Source organism: Lepisosteus oculatus, chromosome 11, assembly GCF_040954835.1.
Source record: "Lepisosteus oculatus isolate fLepOcu1 chromosome 11, fLepOcu1.hap2, whole genome shotgun sequence".
In the NCBI taxonomy this organism is placed as follows: Eukaryota; Metazoa; Chordata; class Actinopteri; order Semionotiformes; family Lepisosteidae; genus Lepisosteus; species Lepisosteus oculatus.
The window spans coordinates 15,935,656-15,951,307 of record NC_090706.1 but is presented as its reverse complement, the minus strand read 5'-3'; the positions used below and the strand labels follow the sequence as shown (position 1 = coordinate 15,951,307).

Genomic DNA, 15,652 nt, shown 5'->3' with positions numbered 1-15,652 from the left:
CTCCAAACAAGGTACATTTGAGCAAAAGCTCACAGATCACAAACAGACCATTGTTCTAAGAAGAAACAGAGGAAAGGAGATGATCTCAAACTTAAAGTGAGAAAGCAGACCTTCAGCCTTAATCCCATTTGTTATGAAACATGCAGCAGAAAAGCCCAACCTAGTTCAGACTGGATTAAATTCTAAATTTGTTGGAATTTAATCCAATCTGAACTAGGGCAGATATCATCAAGAGTCTTGATTCACTAACATTAATGCAGATTTTGTGCAATTTCAGCTAATACTGATCAATACTTTACTCAGCCATACACAGAACAAATCCACCTGAGTTCTATGATTTATTCCACGGATAGTTCTTCATTCAAAGCTTTTGGGATAATCTCCAAGTCCTACATTTGGGGTAACTCTTAAATGTCAATTAGAAGAAACCTATTCTAATTTCTTAGCTGCCCTCAGTCTCTGCTAATTTCTCACTTTGGATATTTCTTAAATTTTACAAAAATGTCTTCAAAAGAGCTATGGTTGTTTAATATATAAAGTGCATGTCTTTTTTCCCCTTGGAGGAAACCCAACCCTTCACAAGACACACAAACCATGGGCAACACAGCACTGTGCAGCAAACGGGCTTAAGGCTCTGAAGGGATTCTTCAAAGCCAAACCAGGAAGGACACTCAGGTCTGTGATCCTTACCTTTTCAAAGTGCAGGGCTCTCGCATTTTTGCTTTAAAAGAAGCCATGACATCAATATCCTGCAACTAAAGATGCCAGATCACTTTACTAAACTGTGCATAACAGCTTCAACAAGGGGCGTCGGGGTCTCTAGGAGCGATCTATGACTTCACCCAGTTTGGAAACAAATTTGAACCATCCAAATCCCTCTTGGAATTTAATATTCATCATAAGATTCAGCTTTTGATTTATTTGTTGAGCTCATGATGTGATGCAGGCAGTGTTTAAAACTCCGAAAACATTTGTCAGTTTAAACACATCACCAATCTCTCGGTTTGCCTTTGAGGACGGAGAGCTCCATCTTCTCAAGACTCAGGCTGCCTGCCTTCGGTAGAATTCTCCACATGCTCAGACCCTAAGGGCCCTAACCATGACTGAAGATTTTCAAGATCTGGGCCTTAACTAAAACACTTCTACTTATACACACATGCGTGCATATACACACTTTCGAAAATGTTAGGAACCTGTAACTGTTACCACAGTAATCAAATCAGTCTTTGGTTAAACACTCCTCGTGACTTTTAAGGATTAAATATATATGTAGCTCAAACTGTGCCAGCACTTACTTTCTCCCAAAAACATCTGCATCAATAACACCAAAATCTGCCTACTTTGAAAGCAAGGCTCTTGATGGGGCATCACTCCCTGGAGTGGCTTTTAGCACTGTCCTCTCTCACCACAGACCACAAACTGTTGAATACAGCTGTCCCACTGGTTTGGTGTGACACAATGAGGTAAAAGCCCGAGGACATGAACTATGAGAAGAGTGCAAGGAGGACACACAACTTGATATTTCTTATTCTTAATTCTACAGTGTCAAATCTATTTCTTCGCATATAATGTAAATTTACATAGCGAGAGACTGGGGAGGAGAGCGAGAGGAAGCAGAGGTAAAGAGCGAGACGGGGGGAGGGTAGAACCAAGAACGATTGCAGAGATTTAAAAAATCTGACCATAAACATTAATTTGATCGCACCGACACCCCCCAAAAAAAGAATGTGACGCTCTTCTTGTTTATATAATCCATATTTTACAATCCAACATTACAATATGTACAGAACAAACAATAATAAATTCAAACCCATCAAACAGAATCATACAAAAATAAAAACTGTACACGAACCATTCAGAGAAAACACTGGAGGCATATTCTTTATCATTGAGAAAAAGGATGGCAGCAATTAAATAATTTCATAAGAAACAATTGCTACAGTATTGTGTTAAAATGGCAATTTGTATTTGTTTTCATTAACTCACCACATAAAACAACATAAAATAAGGAACACCACCAGGAAACAGAAAAGTGAACGCAAATCTCAAAATCTTCTCCAATATACGACGGTACTAAGTGAAACTGCAGAGTGTGGCACAGGCAGTCTAGGCTAAAAAAGAATGCCAACATACCCTTGGGATGAAAAACTGTGCCAGCTGTACTGCTGTATTCAGAACAGATGAACACCAGCCTTGTGCAGAAGGTTCTGCATACTCTCCAGGCCCCGTACAACTGCTGCAGCAGGCTGAGCTCTCAATGCCACCGTGTTTGTATCAGATATAGACAATCTCTAAGCCAAGACTGCTCAATTTAGTATGGCAGGGCAGCACAAGGCCCATTCATTTTCTTCAAACCACAGCCTTCAGCATTCACAAAGTATTGCATGGAGCTAATCTGTGTTGTCACGGAGATGGCCAGCAATCCAGGGAATCATCCTGGTGTCTCTCCAAATTGTGAAAGAGAAGAGTAGGTGGTTCCCCCTCTCCCCAACCTTCGCCAACTTCAGACCTTATTAGAAAACTCCAGGACCACATCACACCAGAACCCTCCATCTAAACTTGTGACGTTTTGCACTCTTTATATAGTATAAATTGCTAAATGGGAAATATGTGCTTTGGTGGCTTTGTAACCAGTGAAGCTGTGTGGTTGTGGTGTTCCCATCAAACTAGGGAGTGAGGTTTTGAGACATGCGCACACCAGAAACTTAAAAACACTGCAAGAGTGCTCACAATAAAGCAACAGCAACAAAAGGCAACAAAGAAACACCACAGACACTGTCCACAACTCTGAGCGCACAATGTGGAGGTCTGTGTCAGTGTCAGCCATGAGCGACAGCCTGTACCGCTTGCGTCTTACACCCACCCCCGCAGTGACCGCCTGAAATGCACCGTTCAGCACACAAGGGCGGAGCAGGATAAAACTGCATTAAAACAATGCGGTTTTGTGAAGTGAACTTCCAAAACATTCTCGGCCAACAGCTCACCCTGCACCATTCAGGCAGAAAAACAAATGAAAAAAAGCAGACAACCATTCCCTGGAAACATTAAGGCAAATACAGTTTGTCCATGACTGAAACCAAAGCACATCCCTGGACCTCCAGGAAAAGAAGAGTCTGAGCCATGGGGAATACTTCATAGCAAACAGCATATACTAAAGGCCCTGTGTTAGCCTGGCCTTCTGCACCTCAAGGTACAGTCACAGCCCTACCTAGAAGAGGAAAATCCAACAGCTGTCCTGTCTGGCAATGACAATCTGCAGCCCTGGTCCTGGAGAGCCCCAGTCCAGCAAATTTGAACAAATTTGTATAGAACAATTCTTTTGTTTTAATTCATCGTGTGATTTGTTAAATTAAGCAATTTGGAGGCAATTTCTTCAATCACTTCAAAATCTCTTTAGCGCTCAAGTACCAGAGCTTACATAACGTATCAGATCACCTGCTTGATTCAACAGAAGCTTACAGGTATTGCCAATCTTTGTTAACAGGTGACCTGTTAGTCTAACAGGACCAGGGCTGGAAACCCCTGTTTTAAAATCTACAAGATACTGTGAAGGAGGGTAAAATCTGATTATTATTTTTTTGACGGTCAAAGTGATGGAATGTGTAAATCTAGTACAGCCGAAAAATAGGTGTGGACTAGAAAACAATTTCCAATCAAACACAATTTGAGAGGCTTCAAGACCGCGAGTGCCAAGGCGGAGAAGCTGAAGTGCAGCTGCTCCTGAAGTATGAGGCTCAGAGTCAGGCAGGACCGGTTCTGCAGCTGCTTTTGTTTGGCTCTGAATGCTGGCATCAGCTCTTTTCACCGAGAGTCCAAGCTGAACACTGCGTGTGTTGGGGGAAGAGGTGGGAGGACCAAACCCCATTTGCCACAAAATCTGTCTACGTCTTTCTCAGCAGCTCGGCTGTGGCCGAGAAGGAAGGAATCCTTTAGCTCGTGAGCAAGACTTGCAGACTCAGCAGACCTCCACCAAGAATGCAGTAAGATTCATGGGAATCTTTTAGGGATGCTTCAAATTGAAAAATGTTGTAGAAATTTTCCACATGTGCCAAGGCATGTTATTCCTTCTCATGCCCCCCTTGCCCATCTCGTTACACAATATCGTCGGACAAGAGGACTGTGGACCCAGGGTGCTGTGCTCAGGAAGGCTGGTGACACTCTATCTGCAGGATCGCTCCACTGTTCTCTGTGCTTCATGGAGCCCCACTGATCTGTTTTTCCCCCCTCCTACACAGCCTCAACTGGCATTCTGACATAGTGACACAGTGGCGAATAGGACACCCCTCCACCCAGCCCCCCAATCTACCACCCGTCTGAACAAACGTTAAGGCAAAAGAAATAAAACCGAAACCCTCCGAGACCTTGTAATGGCATGTCTGTTCGCTCTATGAAACCATCCTCATTATACAGGACTTTGCCTTCACCTCCTCCCCTTCCTGGGCTTATTCAATACCTTCCTATGGCTGAGATTGTATAGTCAGTCTCCTTGAGCATGAAATGTACTGATCTTCACGTGATTTGCTTTTAAAAAACAAGGCTACATACCAGCAAGAAGCAGCAGGAATGCGGCCTCTTGCCGGTACTGAAAAAAGCAGGAGTCACATCTGTGTTCTTGAATGGCAGGATTAAGTACCACCCACACCTGCCGTTTCATGGACAAAGCAGGCTGGTCCTCCTCAGTCTCTCATTACCAATGAAAGGTCCACCTGAGGGCGCTTTCCTCCTTGACTCGCCCTTTACCATCTCAAGCGCACGGAGCGGACAGACATGATATTACAGAATTTGGCAAGAATCCATAATTGCTAATGCTTGTTATATGACATACACAAACTAGGGTTCTCGGATGGCTTGTGGATACTGTACACATGAATTCCTTTCGCGTTCGCTGAACGTTTGTCATTCATTTGGCAAAGTCACACACTGAAGTCTGTTGTAGCAGCCTATAAGCACTAAGGAGTCCGAATTTATTTTTTAAAACGAACCATTCCTTTACAGTGTAAAGTGGTGAAGAACCCTAGTTTATATATATAAATAACATTATATTGAGTCTCGGTCTTTTTTAAGAATTAAAAAAACAATACAGGACTGCATCTCATGCGCACTTCGACTTTCTTCGTAGTATTGCCATTTTGTGCAAAACCGAACACAAATAAAGTAGAAACTCGGCTAAAACCAACAGAGGAAGACTTACTGTTGAATCTTCTAGAGATAGAAAGAAGACGGTCAGTTTTTGCACACTGTCTCCTACGGCGTCTGTAAAATGTGGCAAACTTTTTTTCGTCAAAAGATTCCTAGGAGAGAGAAACTCCTTCGGGAATTGATAAAGACTGACAGCTTTTGTTTTAAATAAGAAGGCGACACTGAAAATAAAAAAAAAAACAACAACAGGAAAATCAAATCCCGCCTATGATTCATTGCTTGACCGTTGCTACAAGCCCGCGGGGCCTGTAGGTTTAAAAAGGCACGCGGCCATTCAGCGAAGTAGCACTCTACGTAAAGGGTAAAAGGGCAAAGGGAGGGGCCCTCCGACTCGGGACGCACGTCCCCGTGACGTACGTACGCACTCTTTCCCGGCTAGGTCCTTCAGAACAATCCGCAGGTCCGCAAAACTCCACGCCAGCTGAGCCCCGCCCCCTCGCCGCCCATCCACCAGGACGGACAGACGGACTGGGGCCAAGGGGCGTCTTTTCCGACAGAAATGGAAGAGGCTTTCGCGAACAGGGTTCGGGCGGCTTGCGCTCTTGTTTGGAGTTCCCAACGAACCAGAAAAATAAAATGAAAAGGAAATCCTTTCGAGTTAGAAATGGCTTTATCCCCAAGAAAGCATAAATAATCTCCTTTTTTTCAGTCCTTACTTAGCTCCATTCCCATTCCCCAAATGTATATATATAAATATATATAGGTATATATATTAATATATATGTAAAATGTCCAGAGTGCTACAATGTCTCAAAATGGCCCATAAAATAAGGTTCTTCTAATTCTTCTTCTCTGCAGGTCCTCGATCCCACCACAGGGGCGGCGCCACCAAACATTCGAAATCTACAGTTGCTGTGTAAATATTTTTTGTTCCCTTTTTTAAAAAATAAATTAGAAACGTCTCTTTTTTTTTCTCAGGTCTCTTATTTGTTCGCTGTATTGTTTTATTCTCCAAAGGTCCCTGGAGGTGGGTGCGGGGGAGGCGTGGTTGGGGCTCTGGGACAAGGGGCAGCAGGAAACGGGACCAGGAGCGGAGTCCTTCTTTCATTTCGGTTTCTTCCGACCGGCCAACAAACCGCCCAGGCCTCCAGCAGCTCTGTCTGCTGAGCGCCCCCGGGGGGAGAGGGAAGTGTTGGGGAGCTAAAGGAAGGCGTTGAGGGACAGGAAGTGATCAGAGGTCTGTGTCTCATGTCTCAGCAGGCGAGGACGGCAGCTCCTCTTCCTCCCCCACCTCATCGTCCTCCTCCTCCTCCTCCTCCTCCGGGCTCCCCTCTGAGTGTCCGTTCTCCCCTACCACCACCACCACCACCCCCGGCTCCCCGGGCTGTCCAGGGTCCTCGTCCTCGCCCTCGGGGCTCCCGGCCACGCAGTTCTCCCCCAGGTGGTTCTGGCTGGGGGACCCCTCCTCTTCCGCAGCAGCCCCCCGGCTGTTCCGCCCCTCGGGGTCCTCGCCCTCCTCCTCCAGCGTCAGCTCGAACTGGAACTTGTCCAGGCAGGCATCCGGCTCCTTCTCGGGGTCGTCGGGGGGCGGCGAGGGGCTCTGGGGGATCATGCTCTGGTACCAGTCCCGGTTGTCCTCCAGGGTGTCCAGGATCTCCTGGGCATCGGGGTGCACCAGGTCGGCCCACGTCTCCCACAGCGGGTGCACGATGTAGTCGATGAAGCCCACCTGCGCGGGAAGGAGAGTCAGCGATGTGACATGTCAGCACTTCCTGTGCCCTCTGTGGGCTTGGGCAGCAGCCTTGAGTATTACAATATTGTCAGCCCTTCACAATGAGTAACTAATTAATAATAATAATAATAACTGCTTACACTTATATAGCGCTTTTCTGGACACTCCATTCAAAGCGCTTTACAGGTAATGGGGACTCCCCTCCACCACCACCAGTGTGTACCCCCACCTGGATGATGCGACGGCAGCCATAGTGCGCCAGAACGCTCACCACACACCAGCTATCAGTGGGGAGGAGAGCAGAGTAATGAAGCCAATTCATAGACTGGCTGTCAAGCTGTTCCAGGGCTTACCTGGGACTTCTCCACGGAGGCGGTGTGTTTGTCACACATGGGGCTGATCTCCATGCCCCTCTCCCTCTCCTTGTCCCCCTGCCTGAAGAACTCCTCCATAATGCGGTCAGTCCACTGCCGGTACAGCTCGAGGGGCTTGGTGGGGTTGCTGAGGTCCGCGCAGTGCACCATGTTCCTCAGCACCTGGGCAGAGATGCAACGGAAGCCAAGTGCCTTAGTTTCAGGCCAGGTAATGAGTGAGTGAGGTAATCTTACAAGATGTGATAAAGCAGGAGAGATGTGGTCAGCCACATGGAAGAAAACTTTTTTTTCCTCCAACTTTTGAATTGAGCCCTAGAGCCAGAGAAGTTGTGGTCCTCACTAAATGTTCCCGAAGCTTTGAAAACAGTAAATATGCAAAAAACTGCATTCCAACATTCTGAATGGATCAAGTGATCAGCCCAGGTCTGGGTAGTACATTCCGTTAAAAAGGTTTGGGATTTGACTTCTCCAATTATAGGATATGGACAATCCGATTGGATTATACAATATATCTGACTGCTACTTAAACCTTCTCGTGTAGAATACAGAAGTCCTCCTTTGGCCACCTGAACACACAGAGCTCTGCCATTTGAAAATGAACAATCTTTGTATAAAGTAATTGTACAATTGTGAGAAATCTGGTCTGATGGTGACGTGTAGAAAAAAGATATTCATATCATAGGTTTGAAAATCCTGTGGGCAATTCCACCATGTTTTAATGGAAAAGGGCACTGTACTGTACTTGTATATCAGTGAGGAGTTAGCCTAGAGTCCAGAAGAGGACACTCCTGTTCTGAGGAAAGGTCTGTTTTCATTACCTGTTTCCTTTAAACCATATCACTGTTATGCATAGTCTGCCTTTCCACATGGAATGATGAATAGAAAGAATACGAACTGGATTCACCGGGCACTGCGCTCCTAGGCCAGGTGTTTCTATAGCAACCGCTGCCCTTAGCTGCTCTGTCTAGAACCACTTTGCTTAGCAACTGCACCACTTAGCAACTACACTCTCATTTGCCACCCCCTCCCCATCTCCCTTAGCAACTAGCTCTTCATTAACCTTCAGCCTCTGTGCAGCTCCCATTCCATTGGCACACAGTGCCAAGGCCATTCAGAGGTATTCAGTTCCCAAGCATGTGCTTTGGGCAGAGTCAGCCTTGTCAAAGGCACAGAGACAAAAGAGTGAATTTTAAGTCTTTACAATATCCATACGGTCCAGAAGGTCATATGTAGTGTGCAAAATTACAGGTTTAAGTAGTGAAGTTTTTTGGAGGAAGAAGGCACCTTTGATCCCTCAGTTAACCTATTCCCCTAATATGGGCCACATAGCCCAAGTAGGTTGTGCCACTGGCAGGAATGCTGTTCAGCCTCCAAGAGAGCCCCACCTGTATGCGGTCTGTGTAGTGGTCCAGCAGCAGCACTCCCGAGCTCGTCACCTTCTTGGTTTCCACCATGGTCTTGAGGTCGGCCAGCAGGCTCATGTGTTTGGACATGTCTGTGGCCAGGACCTGCCACAGACAGGGGAGAGAGGGAGAGACAGAACATCAGATTCAGCGTTGCTTTCTCCTCCCTTCTGAGTGGCTACAGTACAGAGGCGTCACACAAAACTTCCTAAAGGGTTCTTTTCTACAGTACTTTTGCACAGATTCTCCATTGTTCATCTGGTCTTTTCCATGCTTTTACTGTGATTGCACTGTGCCCTACTCTACTTCTAAAGCCTTCATAAGGTATCACCAGAAAACAACATGACTATGGCATTTCCATGATCTTTTTGGGCACAGGGCCACTATAACACCCACTGCACACAAAGGGATGTATCTGGTATATACCTAAAGAAACAGCTTCCTGAATCACTAGAGCTAATATTATTTTACATTTTCAGTTGCAGTATTATCATTGATGGATTATGAGCTCTCCAGCAAATTAAGGGCACAGGTGTTCATGCTTGCCCTGACAAGCAGGCCAAAAAATAAGAACAAAAACTATGAGAGACTACAAGTGAGAGAAGGCTTTTTGGTTCATCCAGCCTGTTTTTGTTAATTGACACAAGGATCTTATCCAGCTGTCTTTTGAAAAAATTCAGGGTATCATTTTCAGCTGAATGGCTGTACAGCTTGTTCCAAATTCCCACGACCCTTTGGGTGAAGAAGTCACCCTTGTTCTCAGTTTAAAATGAAATTCTGCTTCTATAGTCAGTTACTGGACCATGGGTTCAGGCTCAATATGTTACTGGCTGGATGTGATCGGTGGAAGGTCCCGTAAATAGTAAATACTGTCACCCCCTCCCCTAACCCCCCCCGCGGCCTCCCAAGTACTGATCAGAGTACTGACCATGTCGATGACCATCTTGCGCAGGCTCTGCCTCTGCCTCTTGCTCAGGTTCTGGAAGATGTCGCAGTTCTCCTCCTGCAGCAGCTTGAAGCCCACAGCCAGGTGGTGGTTCTCCAAGACCGACTCGTCGTTGTACATCAGGGCCAGCTCCGAGTCTGGGGGCAAAAAGCGGGCCACCATTAGGATCTGCTGACCCAGCTCTTCATAACAAGGCTTCTGGGTTCACCGGGAAGCATTCTCACTGAGCGAAAGGTTCCAGGTACAAGGCTGTTCTCTAGTTATGGGGCTGTGATTTACTCAACAGAACACCTTCACTGCAACTCAAGACCTGCGTGAGATTTGTGTTTTAATCCACCTCCTATCCCCTCCCCACATTACCCACTCCCACCCGCGCTTCCGCTTCTATTCCACTCCCACTAGCAAAAGCGTCAAGCTCAGACAAATCTCGCAAGAGAGACTGGTTTACCCTGTGCTACAAACAAAATTGCTTAATGTTGACATGCATAAATTGAATTTTTACTGCTAAAATAACAAAACCAATTTGTCCTAAACCTTGTTTAGAAAGGAACTTAACTCCTGTCACAAGAGACATGACTCTGCGGAGGGCTGAAGCAGAGGAGGAAGAGTGGAGCGAGCTGTCGGCCTGCAGGGGGAGGGGGTGTGGTGTGGACTTACTAGTGTTGATTAGAAACTGGTTGGAGACACCAGGGTGATCCACATCGTGAATGGCAGCCGCAAACAGTGCTGCCAATATCTCCAGATCTGTGAACACGGCCTGCCAAGACACACAGAGGGAGAGAAAGGGAATGACTATACACATATTGGCAAAGGCAGCAAGGCAACAGGGACTAGTCTATCACCTTAGCTTTGCCAAACACAACAATCCTGTCATCTCTAGGCAACCATGGTAATGTTTCTGCTGCTCAACCTGTCCATCAATTATGACAATGCAAAGTGGCAGGAAACAGTCTCACCTGTCCACTGTTAAATTAGTGCTTACCTTGTTTCCACAGGATATTTAACACCTGATTTCCCACTTATCTCCGCTCTGTCTTAGAAAGTTCTTCCCCCTAGTTTTAGCATTTGTTTCGGCTTTATCCCTGCGCTCTGTTGTCTGTTTTACTGGTTTTATACCTTGGAAATGCTTCCAGATTCCCTTTAGTACTTTCTTACTTCTGCATGTTATGAACTGTTTGTTTCACTATCACAGCTTGGATTGCACTTTCAATCTGTTTGTATGACGGACAGCTGACTGCCTGCTTTTTCCGGAGGGATTTCCTTTTACGAACTTCATCAGGAACTTTGCAGCTCAAACTTCAAAACCCGTAGGTTCAATCAGGCAAGGAGCTCTGCTGGAATAAACGCCGGCAGGGCCAGGACTGTGATCCCCGTAAATGAACAGGCGGGCAGTGTCCCAGATGCACTCACGTCCAGTGCGGGCGTAGAAAGCAGCACGTGTGTGGACTGCGTGACGTCGGCAGCGTGTAGGCTGTTGTGGTAGGCCACGTCAGCGTGGTAGTGGTCTTCCAGTGTCATGATGTAAGTGATGAAGGTGTCCACTGGGATCTTGAAGGTCTTCATCAGGTCTCGCTCCTGTGTGGACAATAGGTGAAACAAAACCAAATCTGTCTTGGGTCTTTTTCTGCAGCCCTCGTCCACCCCATCTCTACCTTCACAGCTCTGCATGGGGCTCCTAACTTCCTTATCCTACATCCGGATGGTTGGCCCTCAGCTGAGTGGGTTATTGCCTCACTTCTCTATTAATATTCCTCAGGTGTCTTCCTATTGGATATTGTTACTGCTTGTGAAATGCATCTTTCCAGCAATGCCTTGGCAATAATTGCATGGCAGCCATCAATGTATTTCTTGTTAGCAAAGACTTTGCAAACTGCAGCCATTCCAATCTATTCCATTGGAGCTCCTTAGTGCTACCAGTTCTTAGTGAAGATAGGATGTTGCCACACATAGAGGATACTATTTATTGCTTCAAAAGTGAATATATTTTGATTCACTTAAAATAATTACACTAGATGGCATAATTTTCCAAAATTTTAACGATAAATGCAGCGGCTGGTTGGTTGAAAATAGGATTAAAAAGGTTTTAACATTGTACATATTTGGAAAAGGGAAAGGACTGTCCAGTTACTCTAGGCAGATTCTACAGTTAAGAGTTAAGTGTGTAAATTAAGACCAGATCAGGGGGATCAGCCACACTGGAAACTGTGAACTGAAGGAAAGAGATTCAGAGTGAACACAGACAACCTACCTGGAAAATGGCAAACATGATACAGCTTAGTGGTCTGTTGTTAGAGAACTCCGCCACTCGGAAGATGTTAAGGCCCCACTTGTTCAAGTCATCCAGCTCCTGCGAAAGAAGAAAGAACCCCCATAACATAAGGAGTTGGAATAATAAAGCTGCAATGTGCATCATGCAGAATTTCTCCAAATCCAAATGCATTTTTACTTTGGATGGGGATAGGACTGAGATTCTTGTAGGTCAAAGTATCTCTTACTGCAGGCTGCGTATTGCTGTTTGAGCTGTATCAGTCTAAGCAAATTTGTTCAATTTGAGGCCATAAGCATGGAATATCCAACCCTTTGTGTTGTCTTGTATTCGAGAGTCTGGAGCTCGTAAAACATGAACAGGTGCTTAATATGGCGAGTGTGCTATGAAATAGCGCTTGGGAAATGTACAGTGAAATACAATGCCTTTAAAAGCAATCATCTCACTGTATACAACACAGTTCTGTGAAATAGTGATTTTGGAGAGTCAATGTGTAGTGGAGGAAACTAAATAAAATCTAAACCAAATGGCTAACGGCATCCTTTAAAGTTTCAGAATGTTAATATAAAATATTAACATCTTATACATTGCTTTTTGTAGTATGAATGCAAAAACACACATTTGTAAGTTTAAAAATAACTTTTGATTGCCACACAGTTGTGTCCTGCTTGAACAAACTGCTTATTGTTGTTCCTTCATAAAAGGGAGATTAATAACAGTAGCAGATTGTGGTGTAAAAACAGGCAGTGCGTGGCGGTTCCAGATTTTCTGAATAACAAAGAAGTCATTTCAGGACAAGAGTTACTTTTGCATAAATGCATTGCATGCTGGGATAAGCTGCTAATATACTGAAGGTCAGTTTTCATGGGTCATCTGGAACTGATTAAAGAACTACATTTATTGTTTGTCCATAATCTATCCTACTGAATATCAATATTCAGCCACAGAGCGACCTAGGAAACCAATTCAGTAACTGGGCCAGGAATGACGCAAGGACACTGCCACAGCAGATGTGCACACTGCTGTTCAACACATTTTTAATACACAAAGGTCCTTATGTAACGGAGCGCCCAGCTGCATCAGAATAAAAGGGATCTTTACCTGGTGGCAGGTCAAAGGATTAAATAGTCAGAATACTTCAAAATGACTCAGAGCGGGTCACACTAACCTTTGGGACTGTTACGTGGAAAACCTGACTGCTGTTAGTCTCTAACAGAGTTTCCATTCCTGAACATTTTAACTTTCATTCCAGTGTTATGTTCACAGTTCTAATCTCAGTTGCTTTGTACGTTTTCTCCTTCCTTAAGTGTTTCGGGGGCAACACCCTCACCCCGGACCCTGTCTGACCCACCCTGGCCAGCGAGTCCTCCTGCTCGGTCTTGACCCCAAACCGCGGGATGCTGGAGTTGGTGAGGCTGGAGCTGTGCATGAGCTTCTTCACGCCGCTGATCTGGCACATGGGCTGCTTCTTCTTCTTCTCCCGCTCCTTCTGCGTGGGCGATGGTATCTCCACCTCGTTCTGCTTGTCTAGGGAGGGCAGAGGAAATCTGTCGTCAGCACTGCTCACTTGACTGGCCAACGGGGGCTTCCGCTATGAACACATTCATATTGTTACACAAACAGCACACCATAGCACAAAAACACTTCAGGTCTAGTTATTTTACTTCGTCTTACTTAGTGCATATGTGCGCATTCGTCCTAGAATTAAAGCAGCCTCACTCTATTTCTCCTTGCAGCTTAAAGAGTTGGATGGGGGTTTTCATTATTTCCTGAAAAACATTTACTGTTGCAGGTTTTAGTGCATCATGACGTTACTGTTCTTTCCAATTTCAAAGGCGAAGGGCACATCTGAAATTAAGCAGACTAAACAAATTAACCCTTTAGGTTCATAGGGAGTATTTTTACAGTATTTTATGCACAGTAAAAAAACATCAAAAAGGAACAAGTCTTATTATATTTAATTATTATTTCATAAGTAACTATAAACCTGGCATTTAGTGCAACATACTGTACGTACAGGGCTCTATATTCAAAACCTCAATGTCCATAGGAATGTTAAATCAAGCACTAGAAGTGCAGGTAAAATCTAACACAGTAAAATTCCATGTACTTGGTAGACTATGGTCCACCACCATTGCCCAGTACCATGGGCAGTAACCTCTGACAGCTAGCTTGCAACAAGACATACAGTAGAGCCCAGTGAACTGATTCACTGCAGGAGGTAAGAGTGCAATTACACTGTATGAGCTTGAGAGCATGAAAAAGGCTGCAAACTATAGGAAAGGGCTCGGACCATTTGGTTCATTCAATAGTTCTATAAGGAACCCAGCCATGAATCTCATCCATATGCTTCTTATAGCAGCATAAAAGCAGCACCCCTGACAAGAGCTTCTGCATCTTCATTTCTGCCCTGTTAGGAGATTGCTCCTGCTACCCAACGCTACCCAGTGCTGTGTTTTAAAAAATAACATTTCTCTTTCACGAAGATAACATGATTAACTGGTGAAAAGGATGGATGAATCATCTTGGATGGTATGGTAAAACTCTTCCAGCTTTAAATCATATATAAAATCATGTATAAAAATGAGAAACACTATATTGAAATTAATGCCAATCAAGTCTAGCGGTAACCATTCTTGTTCTTCTACTTATAGCAAATGTTCTGCTATTTACCTTCTTTCACACTAAGAGTTGGTAATCAACAACCGTATAGTTTGTATGTCAAATTATTCTCCCAGAAGGCCACAGTTTGAAATGTGCCTGGAAATAGACTGGAATGTCTCTGCATGAAAAAGCAAATAAACTTCTATTCCGAATACATTGCAAGATGTGCACATTTAAACCATATACTGCAGTTTTTTACTATCACCGTGCACTTAAGCAGAAAAAAATATATTTATAAAAGCCTAGCTCTTTCAGACTGAAGTTGAAAGTGATCTTACCGATCACGGTCTGGAAAAAGGTCCTGGTTCTTTCACATGAATTCCTTCTGCACTGCCTTTCTCTTCATCTGTAACTTATGATCTGCACAACAGCCTACTACACCAACTTACCTGGAAACTACTAACAGACATTCAAATGATCTTTGTGGTTTAGGTCCCAACACTAGCAGCTACCCATTGAGTGTTGATTTGATATATTGCCGTAACCCTTTCCAAAGTTTTGTTCTTTGTACATGGCTAAGTTTTTGTTTTCTAGGACTCTATCACAATCCAGGTGCACCCGTGCTTTTCCTGTACCAACAAGGAAAAGGAGAGTCCCCAGAGGGCCCAATATACAAAATGTAGAGAGAAGAAACAAGATATGTTTCAAGATATGAGAAGAAACAAGATATGTTTCTTCTAAACATCAATTTGCAGTTAGTTTAAATTAATGTATATCTTTTCTTTAGACATTTTTAATATGTGCATCTGTTTTTGACATCTAATATTGACCAATATTAAAAAGTTGCTTTCCTGCCAAGCACCCCACCCAGACTGGTGAGCTATGATACACACACTGCTTATGAAAAGATGCTGGACCTGTGAGCACAGAGGAACTTTCTCACACTGCGTCCTCTTTCCCTTGGCACATAGCTGTGGGTGTCAGACAGATTTCCACACTGTGTAGGTTTGCTTCTTTTCCAGCTGAAAAAGAGGACTGTAGTCATGAAACCCATGAACCCCAGCGTTTTGGGTTCTGGAGGGGGCCATAAGCAATAATTGGATTACAATTGCTAGCCACTAGGTTACTTGCAGAACAGTGCTAAATGTGGTAGTCGGGCCCTCGCCTCTAGCTTGTACTTCCTCTGTG

The 15,652-nt window shown here is 44.6% G+C and overlaps 1 protein-coding gene across 11 annotated transcripts in view; it reads right to left on the bottom strand.

Annotated features, from left to right (window-relative positions):
* Positions 1-15,652, bottom strand: part of pde4a (phosphodiesterase 4A, cAMP-specific) — a 208,580-nt gene that overhangs the window by 4,138 nt on the left and 188,790 nt on the right. For 10 of the 11 annotated variants that reach the window (XR_011191108.1, XR_011191110.1, XR_011191109.1 and 7 more), the window contains 8 exons: positions 13,212-13,387; positions 11,843-11,941; positions 11,005-11,169; positions 10,252-10,351; positions 9,577-9,731; positions 8,631-8,753; positions 7,225-7,407; positions 5,192-6,868 (listed from right to left, as the gene is read on the bottom strand). Coding sequence is in view for 1 of the 11 variants with exons in the window: in XM_015349077.2 (XP_015204563.1) it covers positions 6,386-6,868; positions 7,225-7,407; positions 8,631-8,753; positions 9,577-9,731; positions 10,252-10,351; positions 11,005-11,169; positions 11,843-11,941; positions 13,212-13,387 (1,484 nt within the window). In the remaining 10 variants the exon portion in view is untranslated. Of the gene's footprint in view, positions 1-400; positions 6,869-7,224; positions 7,408-8,630; positions 8,754-9,576; positions 9,732-10,251; positions 10,352-11,004; positions 11,170-11,842; positions 11,942-13,211; positions 13,388-15,652 lie in introns of those variants that run through there. The other variant, XM_015349077.2, reaches the window with a different exon arrangement.